The 16,728-nt window shown below is 38.2% G+C and overlaps 1 protein-coding gene across 4 annotated transcripts in view; it reads left to right on the forward strand.

Annotated features, from left to right (window-relative positions):
• The window catches only part of LOC117317673, a 102,627-nt gene that overhangs the window by 22,799 nt on the left and 63,100 nt on the right, over window positions 1-16,728 (forward strand). For all 4 annotated transcript variants that reach the window (XM_033872541.1, XM_033872543.1, XM_033872544.1 and 1 more), the window contains exons 22-27: window positions 94-162; window positions 841-956; window positions 9,577-9,643; window positions 10,086-10,135; window positions 11,511-11,701; window positions 12,010-12,105. In XM_033872541.1, coding sequence (XP_033728432.1) covers window positions 94-162; window positions 841-956; window positions 9,577-9,643; window positions 10,086-10,135; window positions 11,511-11,701; window positions 12,010-12,105 — 589 coding nt within the window. The remainder of the gene's footprint in view (window positions 1-93; window positions 163-840; window positions 957-9,576; window positions 9,644-10,085; window positions 10,136-11,510; window positions 11,702-12,009; window positions 12,106-16,728) is intronic.

Here is a 16,728-nt window from a genome sequence, read left to right on the forward strand (position 1 = left end):
TCTGACTGTGTGAGTTAGTTTGAGGACATATGTAAAGGTACCCATTTCAATTAGAATGTGCTTGTTTGTAATGACATTTTCCTCCGGCTTCAGATCACAGCCCTGGACAAATGTCCTCTGTTGGGACTCTTTGCTTCCTGTTCAGAAGATGGCTACATCAAGGTAGGAATAATGCTTAATGCTTCACCAAACACAATTATTTCTTTTAGTACAAAACATCTTCCCAAACCGATCCTTCTCAAAAGAGATCTCTTCTTGATACCAAACGTGATGTATGGAATTCATCTTTGTTTATTGTAGTGATAAAAACCTTCCAATACTGATACCTCAAAAAACTGAACCAATTTTGTGTCCGGATAGGTTAAAAATTTGAAATGTGATTTTGATAAGTTCAGCCCTGGGGTTCAGATTTTGCTAGATGGGATGCACAATTTATAATCCTCCTGTGTTCCTATACAGCTAAATATATCTTCAAGTTTTTGTGAAGAAATGATTGAAAGAGAAGAGTTTTAGTCTGGGTGAGTTTTAAGCCTTGGGGGTAGGTTTTATACCTACATGAGAATTATTAGGACGTTTTTGATAGGGGATAGTTTCCATGATGACACACATGCAGGTTTAGAGAAATTCCATATAAATACTATAATACTTATACATTTGTACATAGTCCTCTATATATATAACAACTTTGAGAATTTCCCACCAAAAAATCTTCTTTCAATTGTTTCCTGTAAGTATGTTATAATGTTAACTTATTAAATTTTCCTGTAGAAAAATTCAGATTTATTTTAAACCAAGTTGATCTCATCTTTGATATAAATAAAACTCCTATTTCTGTCATAGATTTGGAACCGCCACAACCAGTTGATCAGAGAAATGATATTTGGTGAACCGCTGTACGGCCTATGTTTCGCTAATGTCAGAGGTGACCTCTTGTTTGGCTTCCAGAACCATGTGTGGTAAGTTGACTATATAATATCAGTACATCACATGACAGAATACTGATCTCCCATTGGCTAAATAAATGGATACTATGAGGCAATGGTACTTTCTCGACCTCGGGACACTATCAAATTTGGTGTGAGTTTGAATCTGGATATATTGTGACGTCATTGCTATGGTTAGGATTGATGTAGACAATGGAAATGGCTGACGCTGACAGGCCCACCTTGTTGAATATGATATTAGTAAAGCAAATGTAAGTAAGTGAGGTGTACAAAAAAAGTAATGTCTTCTTTTGAGGGCAGTATAGTATTGTTGAATGATGGCATAGAGGCTAATAAGCTACTTAATTTATAAAGTATCAAATTAAATATAAATTATGTTTTAGGTATAGCTACTGATTTTAGTTCTGTTTATTTTATTTCTGAAAGAGAGCATAAAAAAAAAGTTAGAAAAAAATATTACTTCAAACCTTTCAAAGTTTTTGAATAACTATGCTGCTGAAAGAAAAATTTAAAGTGATCAAAATTCAAGGACATTTTCTTCTCAAAGAAATAGTTAGAAAACAAAGTCAAAAGATGATAACACTACAATGAAAAAAATCTTAATCATAGGTTATTTACTTCTTCAAGAAATACTGTATATCTGGTAATTTTCGCCCCCGTTTAATTTTCACCATTTTCGCCCTTTGATGATAGGGCGAATTTAAGATTTCAAAAATTTCAATCTCAATTGTAGGATTTACAAGTTATCGTACATAGGCTAATTGTAGTCGGATCCAAAACATACCCTCGTACTTTTCAAGTGTGTTTTGTTCTATACAATTACAAGCAACACGTGTTATATATTAACACTAAATTTATAAAATAATTTATTGTTTTATTCCAATCTATGCATGTCGAGAATATGGGCTAAGACAGTGTAATAGGTTTAGTATATTTGATTTAAAAAAATATAAATACTAAGTAACTTTTAAAATCCAGTCATTTTTTAAAATGATGCACACAAAATAGCATCAAATTCTTGCCATTGTGAAGACTGATTTTATGAGTTCATCGTCGCCTGTGGCTTCCATCGATGACAAATGAACAAGAGAAAACACTGGTCAGTAATTAGTCACGGACCGGTGAACTTGCTACTCATCGTGTTTGCTTAAAATCAACCATGCATACATGATACTATTTGAATCAATATACTGGGTAGGCTAAAAGTAAATCTGAACACAGGTAAACGTTGTTTATTTCACACCTGATTACATTTCACACCTCAGCGGGATATGTAAAGAAAAGAAAATGGGTGAATTGGATAAGTCCCGAGTGTTCCGAGTGTAATTGTATCGAGAATTCCGAACGGACTTTACCGATTGTAAACGAGGAAAAGACATTTCTTAAAAAGTAGTTTAGGGCAAAATTAAAACGGGGCGAATATCTTTTGTGTTGCTCAAGGGCGAAAATAACCTGGGGCGAAAAATACCAGGTATACAGTAGTCAGAAAACAAAGTCAAAAGACATTAACACTACAATGAAAAAAATCTTAATCATAGGTTATTTACTTCTCAAAGAAAATCAGAATTGATTATCAAAATTCAAGGACATTTTCTTCTCAAAGAAATAGTCAGAAAACAAAGTCAAAAGACATTAACACTACATTAAAAAAAATCTTAATCATAGGTTATTTACTTCTCAAAGAAAAGCAGAATTGATTATCAAAATTGTAGGATATTTGCTTCTTGACAGGAATGGAAAAATAAACATCTTTCGATATGTTGGTTATTGATCGGTAAAAATTTACTGAAGTCTGTCCTAGCCATCATGTCTGCAATTAAGTAAATAGATTTAATTGTTATAATCTTCATATAGAAAAATAAAGGACCAGACTAAGATTTTAAATACTCCCATTTGTTTGTTGCTGGAATGCTGGATGTGACAGATTTGTCTTGTGTAATTCTTGAAAAGTTATCCCAGCTCTAGGTGTGTTTGTTGTACTGACATGTATCAATAAAAAAATATTTAGAATTAAAGTTGATCATAAATATTAATATAATGACTTCAGATTACTGATCACACGCTGTCCAAACAGCCGATTATCAAATGGATTTGATCATTTCAATTTTGTCAGCTTGATGAAATTATTTTAAGACTCCTGAGGATGTGTTTTCAATTTTTTGCAAATTTCAACAAAATGATGTTGGTAAATATACAATCTAATTAAAAATTACTCATTGTGGCCACAAATAATTAAAAAAAGTATGAATATTTTCAATTTTAAAATTTAATATCAGGTTAGTTTTATCTTTGTATTAAGCTGACTATGCTTTACATGATAGTCAGATTGTAATCAGGTTTAGAGGGATATTGGAGGTGATTTAATCACAAACAGATTGACTTGACCACAATAGAGCCGAGGTCAAGGGTCACCCTATACCAGGTGCTAGCGTGTGGCTGTACTTGGTAATGCACACCGTTACTCACAATTAAATTAAATTTGATATTTCTGTGGAATGTCCTGCAGATCAGTGTTGTTTTTTTAATTGTGAACATGATGGTATTGGCGTGGTTCATTGGCAGGATTCATTTTACCATATAACTCTATCAAAGAAGATTTGATTGACAAGCACACATAAGTACCTTGACCTGTCACAGCGATTTTGTCATATTACCGAGACAGATTTTTTGAAAATCTGTTCCAGGGTTATGACAGTAAAAACAATGGATAAATTGTCTGTGATGATGTTTTCAGTGTTGTGAAAACTTGAGGTATTCCAATGGATATCAAATTGGTTTTAAAAGGATTTGTGTCATATTTGACTGATAAAACAATGGATTTGTCAATTGTTTTTATTACAAGTATGTAAACAGTATTGTTGACAAATTCTGTTTGTCGTCATGGGATGTTTGATTTAGAATACATTGATTCAAGATTTCAACATCCGGATTGTCGGATTGTCCGGGGATTGTTTGAGTTAATCTGACAGTTAAAACAAAACATTTGGAGGAATTGGATGTGTTTGTGTTGAGAAAAAATCTTACTTTGAAGTATTGCATCTCAGAATTTGATAAATCATATTGGATATAAAACGCTGTGTATAAGTGACAGTTACGATTTGGATTATAACATAGTTTTGGGAAATACCATCCAGTTCAACATTGATCTTTGTTTTCCGAAAAGGCACATAGGTAAGATACATCACACAGTTTTAATACAAATTGTGAAACATTTTTTTTTTTTTTTTAATTCAAATAATTTTGCTATTGTCATTAGAATAATATGGTTAGTTAGTTACTCTTACCCTAATCGCTCTGGATGACTTGCGATGGGCATCCTGTACATAGTTCAGTGAGGTAGTCACCAACTACTACATGGAGATTCAACCTAAAAATGACCCTGGCTGTTCTTGGGATGATAAAATCCCAGCGAACAAAACAACCATTTATGATTATACTAGGAGCTATTGAACATTGTTGACATGTGATCTCTACTTCATGGAATATGTCAATATAATACTTATAGTGACTTATTACCATCGCCTTTTGTCTGGTGATTTTTTGTGAGCTTGCTAATATAAATGTGAATGGATTATCGTGAAACATAGTATGCAGTCTTATACCAATAAGATCTTGGATGAGTTTGACAATTCTGCCAATTCAATTGTAACTTACAGAGTTATTGCCCTTTGCAGTTCCAATTGGTCTTTGTTAACGCAATAACTTGAGTAAATATAAATGGATATGCAGCCTTATTATAAGATCTCTGAAGAGTTTGACAACAGGACCAATACTATTATAACTTACAGTTATTGGCCTTTGTAATTTTGACAAGTTTGACAATGGGACAAATATAATTTCAACTTACAGAGTAATTGCCCTTTGATGAGATTTGGTATGTAGTTTTATAGTTTTATACCATAAAAAGGTTGAATATATATATATGTTCAGCAATGGGCAGATGCAATGTAACTTACAGAATTATGGTCCTTTACAGTTTTATTAGCCTACCATCATCAGTTGGTGGGCTATTCAAATCGCCTTGCATCCGTGGTCCGTCCGTCCCTCCGTCTGTCCCTCCGTCCGTCCCTCCTTAAACAATTCTTGTTATCACTATTACCCAGAAAGTACTGAAGGGATCATTACAAAATTTCACATGGACCTTCTTCTTGGTCCCTAGTTGTGCATTCCATTTTGGGAGCGATCGGAAAAGAACATGGCTGACAGGTGGCCATCTTGGATTTTGACATTTGAAGTTTGTCATCGTTAGATCTCAGAAAGTACTGAAGGGATCTTTCTCAAATTTCACATGCAGTTTTCTCTTGATCCATAGTTGTGCATATTTTATTTTGGGACCAGTCAGAAAATAACATGGCCGACAGGCTGCCATCTTGGATTTTGACAATTGAAGTTTGTTATCGCTATTTCTCAGAAAGCACTGAAGGGATCTTTCTCAAATTTCATATGTAGGTTCCCCTTGGTGCCCAGTTATGCATATTGCATTTTGAGACCAATCGGAAAACAACATGGCCGACAGGCAGCCATCTTTGATTTTGACAATTGAAGTTTGTTATCGCTATTTCTCAGAAAGTAATGAAGGGATCTTTCTGAAATTTCATATATAGGTTTCCCTTGGTGCCTAGTTATGCATATTGCATTTTGAGACCAATCGGAAAACAACATGGCCGACAGGCAGCCATCTTGGATTTTGACAATTGAAGTTTGTTATCGCTATTTCTCAGAAAGCACTGAAGGGATCTTTCTAAAATTCATATGTTGGTTCCTCTTGGTGCCTAGTTATGCATATTGCATTTTGAGACCAATCGAAAAAAACATGGCCGACAGGCAGCCATCTTGGATTTTGACAATTGAAGTTTGTTATCGCTATCTCTCAGAAAGTAATGAAGGGATCTTTCTGAAATTTCATATGTAGGTTCCCCTTGGTGCCTAGTTATGCATATTGCATTTTGAGATTAATCGGAAAACAACATGGCCAACTGGCAGCCATCTTGGATTTTGACAATTGAAGTTTGTTATCGCTATCTCTCAGAAAGTAATGAAGGGATCTTTCTCAAATTTCATATGTATGTTCCCCTCAGTGCCTATTTATGCATATTGCATTTTGAGACTAATCGGAAAACAACATGGCTGACAGGCAGCCATCTTTGATTTTGACAATTGAAGTTTGTTATCGCTATTTCTCAGAAACTAATGAAGGGATCTGTCTGAAATTTCATATGTAGGTTCCCCTCGGTGCCTAGTTATGCATATTGGATTTTGAGACCAACCGGAAAACAACCTGGCCGACAGGCAGCCATCTTGTATTTTGACGATTGAAGTTTGTTATCGCTATTTTACAGAAGGTACTGAAGGGATCTTTCTCAAATTTCATATGTAGGTTCCCCTTGGTCCCTGGTGTTGCATTTTGGGACCAATCTGAAAACAACATGGCCGACAGACAGCCATTATCGCGAAATCTTAAATTTTATATATAGGTTCCCCTTGTTTGAAAAGTACTAGAGGGCTGTTTCTGAATTTACACAGATTAGTAAGACTTAGAGGAAGGGAAAAGTAGAGAAAAGATCAATCTGACATGGAACCTATAAAGATCATTCAATGGTGGGCGCCAAGATCGCTCTGGGATCTCTTGTATTAATAAGATCTTGAACAAACTCCACATTTGGATCAATCTAATCAAAAGAGTTATGGTCCTTTGCAGTTTCGGTCTAGTTGATTCAACTGAATGACCTTGATGTACTTTCAAGGTCACAGTGGTCAAATATGTTAAATCTTAGTTTAAAAGCCAAAGTCATCATTTAGTATACATATAAGAAATCAGGTGACTCACTGGTACTAAGGCCCATGGGCCTCTTGTCTTAATAACAATACTATTCAAGAATGTCTGAATAATAATTTTGAACTGTTTTGATGTGAATAATCTGAATTGGAATTCTTGGGTGTGACATAAGGTCTGGCTCCCCCTAAGAGTTGAAAGATTGGATCATATAGGGAGAAATAGCAGTAATGGGGAATTATCTCTCTCTTTGGATCAAGGGATTTTGTCCCAATTTGGTCCAGAGTATTACAGTGTATTACAGAGTGTCTGGCCTCCCTGGGGGTAGAGGGGGCCAGCCCCAATGGGAGAAATAAGAGTAAAGTCTTTCAAGTTTTTCTTCTCGACAGATTAAGGATACTTATCTGATTTAGCCCGAAACATTATTTGGTGAAGGAGACTCATTATAAACAAGGATTTTTTTTTTTACATTAACTGCTAGATTATACAGGTGAGACAGATACAAACACTATGGGCCTTTTTTTATTGAAGAATAGCAATGACTTCAGGAAGTCACCTGTGAAACTGCTTGTTTACAGATATTGCAGTGAGACTGTATGGTGTAAATCAGGGATTGTCCACAGATAAACAACATGTGTACCATATTATTTTACCTGTTTAATGGCGGATGTTAGTGGGAGTCTCTGATACCAATCCAATCCTGCAAAGTTTCAATTTTCACATAACAATGTCATAATCATACGCAACAGAGGTTTAAACTGTCAAATGGAACTGATCTTTCGTAAACATCTTTGACAGATCCAGTCTTTAACCATTCATGTCTCTACAAATATAGCATATAAACAAAACACATGAAATCAAATCCGTTCTGTAGTTTATTAATTGTATCTTTTTTACTTATAACATTTTTTTTATCAGTTTTATAACTTATTCATGCATAAAAGTTTTAAACAATAATGAAGTGTCGTGGGAACAATTGAAGTGGTATTAATTTGTATCAATTATTAATGTTCTTTGACCTAATACATTTGAATGTAGACTAAATGACTAGGGTATTGCATTTCACCATTCCACAGTATAGCTTACGCAATTAATGTTATCTAGGCCAGGACTGGATTTAAGGTACAACATAATCAGATCCCTAAGTCTTTATAGAAAGATGTAAGACACCCACTGCTTTCAGATTGGACTTAGAAATTTTATTTGTTTTACAGAATACCAATTTTGATGTAATAAAACCCTCTTGTGTTCAAAGGATTGTACAGAAGAAAAACAAGTTATTAGCACCTGTCAATGCTTATTGAGAGTAAGATACAGTAGAGCCAAAAATATCCTAGGACTCATCGGTGATGTTAGGGACATCATACAACTGTTTTGTCCTTCTAGGACTCGTCAGTGATATTGGGGACATCATACAGCTGTTTTGTCCTTCTAGGACTCATCGGTGATGTTAGGGACATCATACAACTGTTTTGTCCCTCTAGGACTCATCGGTGATGTTAGGGACATCATACAACTGTTTTGTCCCTCTAGGACTCGTCAGTAATGTTAGTGACATCATACAGCTGTATTGTCCTTCTAGGACTCGTCAGTGATGTTAGGGACATCATACAGCTGTTTTGTCCTTCTATGACTCTTCAGTGATGTTAGGAATATCATACAACTGTTTCATCCTTCTAGTACTCGTCAGTAATGTTAGTGACATCATACAGCTGTATTGTCCTTCTAGGACTCGTCAGTGATGTTAGGGACATTATACAGCTGTTTCATCCTTCTAGGACTCGTCAGTGATATTGGGGACATCATACAGCTGTTTCATCCTTCTAGGACTCGTCAGTGATGCTAGGGACATCATACAGCAGTGTTGTCTTTCTAGGGCTCGTCAGTGATGCTAGGGACATCATACAACTGTTTTGTCCTTCTAGGACTCATCAGTGATGTTAGGGACATCATACAACTGTTTTGTCTTTCTAGGACTCGTCAGTGATGCTAGGGACATCATACAACTGTTTTGTCTATTTTAAGACGTACTGGTCAGTGATGTCAGGGACAGGATACAGTTATGGCATCATATTAGGATGTATTGGTCAGTGATGTCAGGGACATGATACAGTTATGACATCATATAAGGACTGGTCAGTGATGTTAGGGACATGATACAGTTATGACCTCATTTTAGGACTGGTCAGTGATGTCAGGGACATTATACAGTTATGGCATCATTTTAGGACTGGTCAGTGATGTTATGGACACGATACAGTTATGACATCATATAAGGACTGGTCAGTGATGTTAGGGACATGATACAGTTATGACCTCATTTTAGGACTGGTCAGTGATGTCAGGGACATGATACAGTTATGACATCATTTTAGGACTGGTCAGTGATGTCAGGGACATGATACAGTTATGACATCATTTTAGGACTGGTCAGTGATGTCAGGGACATGATACAGTTATGACATCATTTTAGGACTGGTCAGTGATGTCAGGGACATGATACAGTTATGACATCATTTTAGGACTGGTCAGTGATGTCAGGGACATGATACAGTTATGACATCATTTTAGGACTGGTCAGTGATGTTATGGACATGATACAGTTATGGCATCATTTTAGGACTGGTCAGTGAAGCTAAGGGCCTTAAGTGTTGAAACCTAGAAGGCATTTGATAGACATTGTGTGTTGTGTTTGTTAATTTCTCACTATAACAGAAATATTCTGATTTCTGTCTCAAGGTCCCATGTTAAAAAGAGCAAGCTTCAAGATCATTGTAATTTATTTTAAAAGTGTTAAAATTATTGAATTTGACAGAAGAATAGATCTATGATGATAATTTCTTGTTTTTCTACTTCCAGTTCCATCCCACTGACAAATTATTTTCCCCAGAATTACCTGGAGAGGATTGCATTGCTTGACTTTCTGGTAAATACAATGTTTTCTACTGTGTTGTTTACTATTAGGTTTAGTCAAGTTTGATATTGCATTTGCACATTTAAGTTGTCCCTATTCTAGTCGAGGAAATAAAATGGACCATGGTCTTTTTCAGGAAATCCAATCAAACTGTACATAAAGTTCCTATTTTATCTGAAAAGGCCCTGTTTATATAGTTCCTGTAATCCTGTGCAAATCCCTATATATAAATGTACTGAGTAAAGTTCTTCCTTAGATTTTGCTATATTGATTGGCGGAAGGTAAATGGTTTTCACTGAATAATGATTTAATTTTTTCAACAAGTAGACAAATTCTTTATCTTCAGGTTTTATGGTTTTTGATATTGTGTCAGAATTAAAGATATATTGTTCAAGAATGTTGATATGTGTCATGTTTATGACCTTTGACCTTAATTTGGTCTGTTGTTTTGCAGGATGACCTGAGGGAAAATGCCATAGTTTACAACAATGTAGTCAAACCTTGGTAAATATAATTCTTCACATATATTTTAGTTTGTTCGTTAATGTCTGTCATAGGTTAACATCCAGATGGGGTCATGTGAGGACAAGTCAAAGTTAAGAGCTGAATCCAATCAGTGAACTGAATTAACAGTTATTCACTAAATACGTATCATTTATGTTCCCGAATGATTAAATTAAAAAGTAAATGATATCTCCATAGTACAGCAACAAATGCCCTTAAGATGGAGTAGTCTCCCTTCCAAACGCTGGAGTAGTCTCCCCATCAACGAATAGCTGGAGTAGTCTCCCCTCCAATAGCTGGAGTAGTATCTCCTTCAATAGCTGGAGTAGTCTCCCCTCCAATAGCTGGAGTAGTCTCTCCTTCAATAGCTGGAGTAGTCTCTCCTTCAATAGCTGGAGTAGTCTCCCCTCCAATAGCTGGAGTAGTCTCCCCTCCAATAGCTGGAGTAGTCTCCCCTCCAATAGCTGGAGTAGTCTCCCCTCCAATAGCTGTAGTAGTCTCCCCTCCAATAGCTGGAGTAGTCTCCCCTCCAATAGCTGGAGTAGTCTCCCCTCCAATAGCTGGAGTAGTCTCCCCTCCAATAGCTGTAGTAGTCTCCCCTCCAATAGCTGGAGTAGTCTCCCCTCCAATAGCTGGAGTAGTCTCCCCTTCTATAGCTGGATTAGTCTCCCCTCCAATAGCTGGAGTAGTCTCCCCTCCAATAGCTGGAGTAGTCTCCCCTCCAATAGCTGGAGTAGTCTCCCCTACAATAGCTGGAGTAGTCTCCCCTCCAATAGCTGGTGTAGTCTCCCCTTCAATAGCTGGAGTAGTCTCCCCTCCAATAGCTGGAGTAGTCTCCCCTCCAATAGCTGGAGTAGTCTCCCCTTCAATAGCTGGAGTAGTCTCCCCTCCAATAGCTGGAGTAGTCTCCCCTCCAATAGCTGGAGTAGTCTCCCCTCCAATAGCTGGAGTAGTCTCCCCTTCAATAGCTGGAGTAGTCTCCCCTTCAATAGCTGGAGTAGTCTCCCCTCCAATAGCTGAAGCAGTCTCGCCTTAGTGTATACTTTAGTTGATGAACATACTGTTGATAAAAACTTTGACAAGCCTGTCATTAAGGTTTAGCTCCTAGCTGTTATATAAAGACTTTTTCTGTTAGGGATATGTTAAGGGTTAATGTAACAAGAGTAATCACTCCTTGGTGTATAACACAAAGATAGACTCATTTACATATTTTGTGCTAAACCCCTTAACTCCATTCTAGGTTTAGTTATATTAAGCTTTCAGACACAGTCTTTAACTGCTTTATAACCAGAGTAACCTCCCTTCAGTGTAAAATACAACAGCATGCCTCATTTTAGTATTGTCACTAACCCCCTTAACTGTTTCTTTGTTCTAGGTTTGACCCTCAACAGTTGCCAAGATACAGTACCACTTTGTCACAGAGAGTCCAGGAACAAACCAAAAAGGACAAGACAACACAACAGTTAGTGGTAAACGACCTTGAGGCTCTGCCTGAAGACACCTCTAAACAAGAGAGTTCTTCTGGGGAGAATAAGGTCGAAGGTCAAACAGAAGAAAAGGAAAACAGTAAGTTCCATTTCCATCTGATGAATAAGTACAAATATAGTGGCATGTGTTTTACTTGTGAAGTAATACCTATCAATTTGAATCAACTATCGCTCTAAAATAATCTTATTTAATGCATATTTAGACCAGATTAATTAGGAAATAACAATTGAATTATAGTAAATAAAGGTTCAAATTCTATAAACTACTTCTTCAAACCTTAACTCAAATATATTACAATATATGCTGTTGTGTTGTTTTGTTTTATTTAATTGCGTCATAATTAAACAGCATGGGGTCAAAAGTTTATTTATATATTCTTATTGTAGAAGAAAATATCCAAGATGGTGATCCAATTGAAGAAAATATAGACATTGATGAAAAAATAAATGAAGATTCAAATGTTGAGGATGATTTAGATGGAGGTAAGTGTGGAGGGGTGATTTTGTACATAAGAAATAATGTTACCTGTCTAAAATAAATCAATGTATTATACAGAAACATCTAGAACAGTTTAGGTGAAGGTTAAAATTCGGATAGTTGCTTATTAAAGGAATAGTATTAACTGTCCAAATTTCATCATTTATTATTATTGTTTGTATTAGAATGTTACATGAATAGTGTGATTGGTGAATGATTGATTTTTAGCTCACCTGGACCGAAGGTCCGGTGAGCTTATGCCATGGCGCGGCGTCCGTCGTCCGTCTGTCGTCCGTCCGTCGTCCGTCCGTCGTCCGTCAACATTTGCTCTAAATCGCTACTAGTCATAAAATGCGAATTGGATTTTAACCAAATTTGGCCAGAAACATCCTTTGGGGATGGGGAACGGATTTTGCATAAATGATGATTCTGACCCCCAGGGGGCCAAAGGGGCGGGGCGCAATAGGGGGAATACAGATAATTCTTTTAAATCGCTACTAGTCATAAAGTTATGAATGGATTTGAACCCAATTTGGTCAGAAACATCCTTGGGGAAAGGGGAACAGATTTTGCATAAATGACTATTCTGACCCCCAAGGGGCCAGAGGGCCGGGGCTCAATAGGGGAAATAGAGGTAATTCTTTAAATCGCTACTTGTCATACAGTTATGAATGGATTTGAATCCAATTTGGTCAGAAACATCCTTGGGGGAAGGGGAACAGATTTTGCATAAATGACGATTCTGACCCCCAAGGGGCCAAAGGGGCGGGGCTCAATAGGGGGAATACAGATAATTCTTTTAAATCGCTACTAGTCATAAAGTTATGAATGGATTTGAACCCAATTTGGTCAGAAACATCCTTGGAGAAAGAGAAACAGATTTTGCATAAATGACTATTCTGACCCCCAAGGGGCCAGAGGGCCGGGGCTCAATAGGGGAAATAGAGGTAATTCTTTAAATCGCTACTTGTCATACAGTTACGAATGGATTTGAATCCAATTTGGTCAGAAACATTCTTGGGGGAAGGGGAACAGATTTTGCATAAATGGTGACTCTGACCCCCAAGGGGCCTGAGGGGCGGGGCCCAATAGTCGAAATTGAGGTAATTCCTTCAAATCGCTACTTGTCATAAAGTTATGAATGGATTTTAACACAATTTAGTAAGAAACATCCTTTGGGGAAGGGGAACAGATTTTGCATAAATGGTGACTCTGACCCCTAAGGGGCCTGAGGGGCGGGGCCCAATAGGGGAAATTGAGGCAATTCCTTAAAATCGCTACTTGTCATAAAGTTATGAATGGATTTGAACCCAATTTGGTCAGAAACATTCTTGGGGGAAGGGGAACAGATTTTGCATAAATGGTGACTCTGACCCCAAGGGGCCTGAGGGGCGGGGCCGAATAGGGGAAATTGAGGTAATTCCTTTAAATCGCTACTAGTCATAAAGTTATGAATGGATTTAAACCCAAATTGGTCAGAAACATTCTTATGTGAAGGGGAACAGATTTTGCATAAATGGTGACTCTGACCCCCAAGGGGCCAAAGGGGCGGGGCCTAATGGGGAAATAGAGGTAATTCCTTCAAATCGCTACTAGTCATAAAGTTATGAATGGATTTGAACCCAATTTGGTCAGAAACATCCTTTGGGGAAGGGGAACAGATTTTGCATAAATGGTGACTCTGACCCCCAAGGGGCCAAAGGGGCGGGGCCTAATGGGGAAATAGAGGTAATTTCTTCAAATTGCTACTAGTCATAAAGTTATGAATGGATTTGAACCCAATTTGGTCAGAAACATTCTTGGGGGAAGGGGAACAAATTTGGCATAAATGGTGACTCTGACCCCCAAGGGGGCAAAGGGGCGGGGCCTAATGGGGAAATAGAGGTAATTTCTTCAAATCGCTACTAGTCATAAAGTTATGAATGGATTTGAACCCAATTTGGTCAGAAACATTCTTGGGGGAAGGGGAACAAATTTGGCATAAATGGTTACTCTGACCCCCAAGGGGCCTGAGGGGCAGGGCCCAATAGGGAAAATTGAGGCAATTCCTTAAAATCACTACTAGTCATAAAGTTATGAATGGATTTGAACCCAATTTGGTCAGAAACATCCTTCAGGGAAAGGGAACAGATTTTGCATAAATGGTGACTCTGACCCCCAAGGGGCCTGAGGGGCGGGGCCGAATAGGGGAAATTGAGGTTATTCCTTTAAATCACTACTAGTCATAAAGTTATGAATGGATTTGAATCCAATTTGGTCAGAAACATTCTTGGGGGAAGGGGAACAGATTTTGCATAAATGGTGACTCTGACCCCCAAGGGGCCTGAGGGGCGGGGCCGAATAGGGGAAATTGAGGTAATTCCTTTAAATCACTACTAGTCATAAAGTTATGAATGGATTTGAATCCAATTTGGTCAGAAACATTCTTGGGGGAAGGGGAACAGATTTTGCATAAATGGTGACTCTGACCCCCAAGGGGCCTGAGGGGCGGGGCCCAATAGTCGAAATTGAGGTAATTCCTTCAAATCGCTACTTGTCATAAAGTTATGAATGGATTTTAACACAATTTAGTAAGAAACATCCTTTGGGGAAGGGGAACAGATTTTGCATAAATGGTGACTCTGACCCCTAAGGGGCCTGAGGGGCGGGGCCCAATAGGGGAAATTGAGGCAATTCCTTAAAATCGCTACTTGTCATAAAGTTATGAATGGATTTGAACCCAATTTGGTCAGAAACATTCTTGGGGGAAGGGGAACAGATTTTGCATAAATGGTGACTCTGACCCCAAGGGGCCTGAGGGGCGGGGCCGAATAGGGGAAATTGAGGTAATTCCTTTAAATCGCTACTAGTCATAAAGTTATGAATGGATTTAAACCCAAATTGGTCAGAAACATTCTTATGTGAAGGGGAACAGATTTTGCATAAATGGTGACTCTGACCCCCAAGGGGCCGAAGGGGCGGGGCCTAATGGGGAAATAGAGGTAATTCCTTCAAATCGCTACTAGTCATAAAGTTATGAATGGATTTGAACCCAATTTGGTCAGAAACATCCTTTGGGGAAGGGGAACAGATTTTGCATAAATGGTGACTCTGACCCCCAAGGGGCCAAAGGGGCGGGGCCTAATGGGGAAATAGAGGTAATTTCTTCAAATCGCTACTAGTCATAAAGTTATGAATGGATTTGAACCCAATTTGGTCAGAAACATTCTTGGGGGAAGGGGAACAAATTTGGCATAAATGGTTACTCTGACCCCCAAGGGGCCTGAGGGGCAGGGCCCAATAGGGAAAATTGAGGCAATTCCTTAAAATCGCTACTTGTCATAAAGTTATGAATGGATTTGAACCCAATTTGGTCAGAAACATCCTTCAGGGAAAGGGAACAGATTTTGCATAAATGGTGACTCTGACCCCCAAGGGGCCTGAGGGGCGGGGCCCAATAGGGGAAATTGAGGCAATTCCTTAAAATCGCTACTTGTCATCAAGTTATGAATGGATTTGAACCCAATTTAGTCAGAAACATTCTTGGGGGAAGGGGAACAGATTTTGCATAAATGGTGACTCTGACCCCCAAGGGGCCTGAGGGGCGGGGCCGAATAGGGGAAATTGAGGTAATTCCTTTAAATCGCTACTAGTCATAAAGTTGTGAATGGATTTAAACCCAAATTGGTCAGAAACATTCTTATGTGAAGGGGAACAGATTTTGCATAAATGGTGACTCTGACCCCCAAGGGGCCAAAGGGGCGGGGCCTAATGGGGAAATAGAGGTAATTCCTTCAAATCGCTACTAGTCATAAAGTTATGAATGGATTTGAACCCAATTTGGTCAGAAACATCCTTTGGGGAAGGGGAACAGATTTTGCATAAATGGTGACTCTGACCCCCAAGGGGGCAAAGGGGCGGGGCCTAATGGGGAAATAGAGGTAATTTCTTCAAATCGCTACTAGTCATAAAGTTATGAATGGATTTGAACCCAATTTGGTCAGAAACATTCTTGGGGGAAGGGGAACAAATTTGGCATAAATGGTTACTCTGACCCCCAAGGGGCCTGAGGGGCAGGGCCCAATAGGGAAAATTGAGGCAATTCCTTAAAATCACTACTAGTCATAAAGTTATGAATGGATTTGAACCCAATTTGGTCAGAAACATCCTTCAGGGAAAGGGAACAGATTTTGCATAAATGGTGACTCTGACCCCCAAGGGGCCTGAGGGGCGGGGCCGAATAGGGGAAATTGAGGTTATTCCTTTAAATCACTACTAGTCATAAAGTTATGAATGGATTTGAATCCAATTTGGTCAGAAACATTCTTGGGGGAAGGGGAACAGATTTTGCATAAATGGTGACTCTGACCCCCAAGGGGCCTGAGGGGCGGGGCCGAATAGGGGAAATTGAGGTAATTCCTTTAAATCACTACTAGTCATAAAGTTATGAATGGATTTGAATCCAATTTGGTCAGAAACATTCTTGGGGGAAGGGGAACAGATTTTGCGTAAATGGTGACTCTGACCCCCAAGGGGCCTGAGGGGCGGGGCCCAATAGTCGAAATTGAGGTAATTCCTTCAAATCGCTACTTGTCATAAAGTTATGAATGTATTTTAACACAATTTAGTAAGAAACATCCTTTGGGGAA

This window comes from Pecten maximus, chromosome 19, assembly GCF_902652985.1.
Source record: "Pecten maximus chromosome 19, xPecMax1.1, whole genome shotgun sequence".
In the NCBI taxonomy this organism is placed as follows: Eukaryota; Metazoa; Mollusca; class Bivalvia; order Pectinida; family Pectinidae; genus Pecten; species Pecten maximus.